The sequence below is a fragment of the Phaethon lepturus genome, unplaced genomic scaffold, assembly GCF_000687285.1.
Source record: "Phaethon lepturus isolate BGI_N335 unplaced genomic scaffold, ASM68728v1 scaffold17417, whole genome shotgun sequence".
In the NCBI taxonomy this organism is placed as follows: domain Eukaryota; kingdom Metazoa; phylum Chordata; class Aves; order Phaethontiformes; family Phaethontidae; genus Phaethon; species Phaethon lepturus.
The window spans coordinates 24,374-31,941 of record NW_010551333.1 but is presented as its reverse complement, the minus strand read 5'-3'; the positions used below and the strand labels follow the sequence as shown (position 1 = coordinate 31,941).

The 7,568-nt window shown below is 35.2% G+C and overlaps 1 protein-coding gene across 1 annotated transcript in view; it reads right to left on the bottom strand.

Moving 5' to 3' along the window:
* The window catches only part of ANKRD28 (ankyrin repeat domain 28), a 46,974-nt gene that overhangs the window by 24,757 nt on the left and 14,649 nt on the right, over window positions 1–7,568 (bottom strand). The window contains exons 6-10 of the mRNA XM_010290876.1: window positions 5,991–6,069; window positions 4,863–4,977; window positions 4,357–4,439; window positions 1,956–2,019; window positions 592–660 (exon numbers count right to left, since the gene is read on the bottom strand). Coding sequence (XP_010289178.1) covers window positions 592–660; window positions 1,956–2,019; window positions 4,357–4,439; window positions 4,863–4,977; window positions 5,991–6,069 — 410 coding nt within the window. The remainder of the gene's footprint in view (window positions 1–591; window positions 661–1,955; window positions 2,020–4,356; window positions 4,440–4,862; window positions 4,978–5,990; window positions 6,070–7,568) is intronic.

Here is a 7,568-nt window from a genome sequence, read left to right as displayed (position 1 = left end):
TCCTGCTGTTCACATCCTGGAAAATCATACTTTCCATGATGTGATGTGAGATTTTATACAAGTACTGATCATGCCATCTAAACTTAAATAATCCTATGCTAAAAATAGAAATTAATGTGATTCCAGAAGAGTTCAGAGCACAAACAAGGAAACAGAAAGGGATGGATGTCATGAAAGGAAAACGGTGAAGCAGTTATAATAAAATAATGGATTTTTTAATAAAAAGGTTTAGAAATAGCAACTGATTTATAGGTTTGACTAATACATTATGAGAAAACATCACTAATGTCCTTGGAGGAGAGAAATTTAAACTCATTAGGTCCATGTTATAAGCAAAAAAGGCTCATTAAAATTACAGTTGAATATGGAATTCAGTTTTTAAAAACAAAGACTGAACATCTACTTAACAAAACACAATAAACAAGATATGTTTGTAACCTTCGGTAACATATGCTGAAGCACAGTTTATTAGAGACATCTTATCTTAAAAAAACATTTAAACTAAACACATAGACATGCCCACATAGCAATATGATACTTCTGTAATACTTTTAACAGCTCTTTACAATATACAAATCTAGAATGTCTTACCTCCCAAATCTGTCCTTTTTGTTGAAGTCTGCACCAGTATTTAGCAGAAGATTTAGGCACTCCAAATTCCTATTAAATTAATGCAATATTACTTGTGATTGCAAGTTTTATTCCCCTAATATTGGCCTCTGCAAATATTAAAACTGCTACACATATACATCTCATGGTTTTTAAATGGAACTGAACTATCATATGAAAAATTTGATAAATATAATTTTGTATGTAAAATACATTTCATAATTGCAGGACCAAATCAGGAAAGAATATAAATTATTTCAAGTCCATATACAGAAATTTTATTGATATCAAATGGCATGCAGAAAGCACAAAAACATTAACCTAATTTAATAGAAATTTCAATTCTTTAAAGCAAAGAAACAATAACACCTGCATGTCACATGCTTTTTGCTACCAGGATTCCAGCACAGTGTATTTTTTAAGGCCAAATATAAGTTGCAACATAAATAGTTTACTTTTTAGTGTAATTAATTTTCAATACAATATGATAATCATAAAAGATGTACAATACTGCTTATTGTTTAAACACTATCTTAGTAATTTTCCTAAACTGGAGATGAATGAGGGAAATGTGTCACAAATTATGTGTTTTTATATGAAAAGATAGCATTTTAACCTTAGTCATTTGCAACAAGGATGTATCTATCAAGTATCTTTTGACTTAGAATGATTACTTAACAGTATTAAACAACATTGAAACAGAAAAATGAAAATATCAAGATCATGGAGTTCTTGTGTCCCACAAAGTGTATCATGAAATTTATTACCCAATTCTTCCAGGCAATTTTGAGTAGCTGCTATAGAAAACCTACAATACAATAACAATAATCAATATGGATCACAACTCAAGTGATGAGCAAGTAGTTCTGACTACTTCATCCACCTAAACTCTGGAATTTAATTATGGCTTTTAATTTAGTTAGATCGATCTTTTGTTTATAGATTTGGTAAAAACATATTTCCCAAAGTTGCTGTTCTCTACCTTATGCCCTACAGTGTTCTGAGCAGGGCATGCCATCTTTGAATGCTGTAAACTCTAAAAATTCCATCATCATCATCTTCCATGGGAATTTAAAATAAAATTCAGTTCAACCCCAAGCATAAACCTAAGGTAAGGTAGATGATACTTGGACACTGTACTCCAATAATTACTTATTGAGCTGAATATTTAATTTATTTTTATTGTTTGTAGATAGAATCCATCTTGAAATTATTTTCATGTTTACACAAATTTGAAGGGGAGAGGGCAGGAAAAGCACAGAGAGGAAACAATACGAAGAACAGGAATGATCAGCAATTGAAAAAAGAACACTAAATAGGAAAGCACGAATACTTTTTTTACATACCCTCCGGCTGCAGCTGCATGAAGACAAGTCCTGCCGAAATCATCTGGTGTGTCAATGTCAAAACCTGTCAAGTATTTTGTAAAATCATTATGTAACCACCACCTTTCACAAAACTGCTCTCATCTACTCTTAAGAGAAATGCTTCCTAAGCAAACTTAACAGCTATTTGCAAACTTAAGCACTGAAAATTCATTTGAAACACATCCTTGCTATTTGCAATATTTTGAAAAACAGGCATTCAAGTAAAACTGAAAGGGATAAAGTAAAAGACAATTAGCTGCACTGAGGCAAGAGGTTATATTCTTTCTTACCTTATTTGCCTGCTAATACTTCTGTGTAATTTAGTATTGAAAATAAAATGTATGAAGGTAATAGGGGAATTAAGAATATGCTAGAATTTATCAGTGTTACACAGAGATTTTTTTTTTTTTTAAATAAATAAAGAGGGGGAAGTCAGCATTACTAAATCCAGAAACTACTTCAATTTCAGCCTTGAGTTTAACTCTGGTCCCAGAGAAGAACTTTAAGCTGGAGTGAAGGCTGTAAATAGCAATTACTTAAAGAGAAGCCCTTTAGAGAACATTGTAGTTTTCTCAAAATGTGTGAACTATGGAACTTCAAATTTGAGATTACACACTTTAACTGTGTAATATCTAACCATACCTTTTGACATGAAGATTACAATTTAAATCAGGTTTCAAAGCTACATTTTTGTTTGAGAAAATGTCTATATTCTCCTAAGAGGCTTGCTCTTGTCTAACAAAACTTACTCACTACATCTCCAGTTTTGGTACTTTTGCCTGGGAATCCAATTTTTTTTTCCTTTTTAAGAATTTTTCATTAATGATAAATAGTGATCAACACAGGATGTTATTCAAGAGTACTACTATTCAAGACTGTTTTCCTACTCCATAGCCCCCAAAACATGGGTTTTCTATGTGCCACTATGTTCTCCTCCCATTTCAATAGGCAGTAATACACAGCAAAGTTAAGACAGTTTACCAATCTGATTTGAAAAGTAGTCTTTGATGCTTTTCCACATCTCTAGGTTGCTTGTCTAACACCACTAACTACTTAAATGCCATTCAGTACTGGGACAAAGCAGACATGATTTTTTTTTTTTTTAATTTTTTAAGGTCTTCACATGAATATAAGAATCAGATTCTGAATTTACATAAATGAGACAAAACCAAAAAGAGCATATAGTCTGCAGATACCAATTTCCACACCAAAAGCATGTACTAATAAGCTGTTAGCAGTATCTAGTCTTTCCAGTCTGAAGGCTGAACATACTCATAAAGACCTTATCTGCTCCAGGCCAAATTTACATCTAAGTTTGCTCAACTCATGTAAACCACTTGCAAGTCTTCTGCAGGGATTCCTTTGCCATACCGAATCTCCAGTAAGTGCACAGCCAGCACAGTACCATGTGCAGAAAGGAGAAAGAAATTTCTCCTTTTGAATGCATCCAATTGAAATATAGTCAACTACAGGACAGTTCTTTCCTGGAGCGAATCCTTGCAAGCTTGTCCATGACAGGACAGTGAAATAAAAAGCTTTACTGGTGGTGGTTTTAATTATACTCCTTCAGTTCTTCTCCCAGGCTTTCCTAGCAGGCATAAAGCTGGGGAAGCAACTTCTTACTCTTCCTTCTCCTCCGACTCTCTACTCTTCTTTTTTCTAAAAACATGAAGTGCCTTCAGATTAATATAGAGCCATTTACTATCTTCTTATTATTCTTCTGTTCCTGAAGCCTCTACAGTCCTTCAGACAAATCTACTTTCTCAGAACTGCAATGGTTCAGAGAGCTCAGAATTCACACCAGAGCAGACCCCGGACAAGGGAAGTAATAACCTTATAACACTCCCCAACGTCAGGGAGGAATCAAACAACGAAGGTGAAGTGCAGTGTGGGTTGCATTTAATAAACAATAAGCCACCAACGCAACAGTTTCTTAATGTAGCAGTCTGCAGTTTTCAGAATTGCCCACTATAGGATCAGACAGGAATAGACTGATCTGTACTAAGCTGAAGATATCATGGAAGGGAAATGGAGGACACTCAATGAAGTCATTCACTAGTCTTGCTCTCTGAAGTTGCGTTATGGTCTGAACCAACCATCTCACCTCTATGGCCAACTTAAAATGCACGAACACAACTTTTAAAAAGTTACAGATGCACTATTTCAATTTTTTTTTTCATTACTTCTGTAAAAGTTTGCATTTACTTTAACTACTTAACTGTCCATTAAAAAAAACAAACAACAAGCACTGGCCCCAAGCTACTAGCAAACTACAAAGATTTTTATATATTACCAAATTAAGACTTAATTAAAAGCTATTAGATGCAATAAAAAACAAAGTAAAAAGCAGCCATAAGATCTTTTTTAAAGAACATCCTACCTGATGAGAGGAGCTTTCTGCAGCAGTCTGAAAATCCACTTAATGCTGCCAAATGGAGAGGAAACATCCCATGTATACCCCGCCTAAGATACACCATAATCAGGTATCACAGTTTCATTACAAATAAAATAAAACAAACATGATTGTGTACCGAAGTGCATGGTGGGTTCAGCAAACCACCTAATTAGAATACCGAGCCTTAGGAAAACTTCACATATTAAACACTTTAAGTTTTCTAGCAGGATGCATTAATTCAGTGCAACAGTCTATTAAAACTTTCAGAGCTTTTAATTCAAATACATTAGAGGAAAATATATTTCTCTTTCTTTTTGTACAAATTGCAATGTACTGTATAGCTACTTAAAATTACAATACAGGATAATACACAAAAAATATTCCTATTTCAAGTTGAAGATGATATTAAAAAAATCATACTAGTCTTGTTAATCTAATAAATACATTTCTAAATTCTCTCAGTTTGCATTCATGTCAGTAAAGTTACCTACTTTGCAGTGTCAGCACCACTCGTAATCAGAGTGTTGATTAATAGCTCATGGCCATATCTAGCTGCTATGTGCAAAGGAGTATTTCCATTTTTATCTTCACAGTCTATTTCAGCTCCTGTAATAAAAAGTAATTACTAAGTAAGAATATATGTAGGCATACAGATACTTTTGTTAGAAAAACAGCACTGATGGTAATTCAAGCAACATTAATAATTGTCCATGAATGATTACTTTGGACTTAAAATCTATACAGCTTTTAGTGGTATTTAGTACTACTAATAAAATGCTTCTCCTTGTTTTGCTTATTACATAACCATATGGGACAAACTTTCTGCAGCCTGGGTTACGGAAGAGAAATTAATATATTTTCCTGCATTCTGAAAAATAAACACTTCTTCAATGTGATTTATCAAACTTTATAAGCAGATGTCCTGGTTTCAGCCAGGATAGAGCTGGTTTTCTTCACAGAAGCTCGTGTGAGGCTGGGTTTTGGATTTGGGATGAGAAACTGTTGATAACGTGCTGATGTTTTGAGTTGTTGCTAAGTAGTCAAGGACAGTCCAGCTTCTCGTGCTGGCCTGTCAGCAAGGAGGCTGGGGGTGCCCGGGGAGCTGGGAGGGGACACGGCCAGGACAGCTGGCCCAGGCTGGACAAAGAGATATTCTATACCATATAACGTCACACCCAGTACATAAACTGGAGTTAGCTGCGGGGTGGAAATTGCTGCTCAGGGATGGGCTATCAATCATCGGGTAGTGAGCAATTGCCGTATTGGGCATCACTCGTTCTTGTACATTCCTTTGTCAGTATTATTATTGTTGTTGTCGTCGTTGTTTCTTTCTTTCTGGCCGTCCTATTAAACTGTTTTTATCTCAACCCATGAGTTTTTCTTCCCAGTTCTCTCCCCCGTCCCACTGGGGGAGGGGGAAGTGAGTGAGCGGCTGCATGGTGCTTAGTTGCCGGCTGGGGCTAAAGCACGACAGCAGATATGCCAGACTCCACCATTATCTGACCTACTAATGGACATTGGATAAAAAAATTTTCAGTACATTGTTATCAATATAAAAGGAGTGAAATATTCGTAATACTGGAAAGCTGATGACAAAACTACTTCCTCCCCCTTTTTACCATTTTGAATGATGGTTTGAGATCTTGAAAATCTACCATGGATTGCTGTCATGTGCAAAGGTGTTTTCCCATCTTTACTCTGGAAAAGAAAAAAAACACCAAGCAAGTGTTTACTTATGGCCACTAATAATAATCCATCAGAACTGACAAAAAAAAAAGTGTTTCTATGCACTTCTGCAAGACAGATGCTGGCAGTGACAAGTCAGCATGACATGGCAGGCTTTTCAAAAGAGCTGCTCTTAATCACTCTTCCAGCTGTGAGTGACAACTCAGTGATACCCACTCAGTCACAGTTATGTCTTTAGGATAATCACTCTCAAGAGGATGATGACAGCACACAGAACTTTAGCAACAAGCCTATGTCCAACTCTCCCCCTACCTGAGTTGAAAACAAAACAATGCTGCTTTAAATTAAGTTCGTTTCCTGAAAGAAAATAGCTCTATTTACTGTAAAGGTTTACACATTATATTAGAAGACAACACATTAAAAAGCTCACGTGTTTCATGAGAATTTCCGCAAAGTGGTATTTGTAACCAATTTATTATATACCACAAGTAATCCTAGGTTAGAACTCTTCAACCATAATAGGTACTATACATTTGACACACACGTAAAATGTGCACTTAGTCATTCATCCAGTAAACAAGTGTAATGCATAAGGGAACTTAAATTTTTAACAGCACAATCTCGATGCACTTACAAACCCTTTTTTTTCCTTTACTGTTACTTTAAGACGATCCACCCCCCACCTCCCTTTATCATAGGTAATGGGAAAGCTTTACTACAGAAAATGTCCCTACAAATGCACACAAAAAATTGCAAACATGACACTCAGAGAAAATAAAAGCACTCTTGGATGCACATGCATACTACATCTTTAAATTTTACACATTGGTTTTGAAGAGCATAAAATGTTCACAAAATACAAAGTTAAAAAAGACAAAGATGGTAGGGGGAACATACGATATGAACATATGTATTGAAATGTCATTAATTGCTGTCATGTGCAAAAGTGTCTTCCCATCTTTACAGTTCCTTTGGAACCAAGTGGCAAAGCTTCTATGGATGTGTTACTGAAAGTCTGCTGAAGACCCTTTCAGACAGAGTTCAATGTGGAATTTTTAGTTGTGTCACTGCACAGAGCAGCATACACCACCTAGAGCAATGCAATTATGGGAAACACTGTCTTCTCAGATCTAAACTGAAAGAAAAAAAACACTTTATAATGACAACCAAGTTATCCTCAGATGTTTCAGCTAGCAGATTTCTTTGATCCTAAATAATCCAAAAGACAGATCCACATATCCATAGAGATGCAAAGATACACAGAAAATGGGATTGAAATCCACTTGAGGAATTGGACAATTGATTTAACTTCTGTCATTGGAGGCCTTAAGAAAAGGCCAAATAAACACATAAGTGACAACTTCCCCAAGCAATCTCTATGCTCCAATTTTCTTACATAGAGAATTTTCTTCTAATGTCTACCTTTCATTTTTCTCTACGCAGTTTAGTTCTACTCTTTTTATTCAATCATTAATATTCTCTGTGTCCAATTATATTCCTCCTTTAAAACA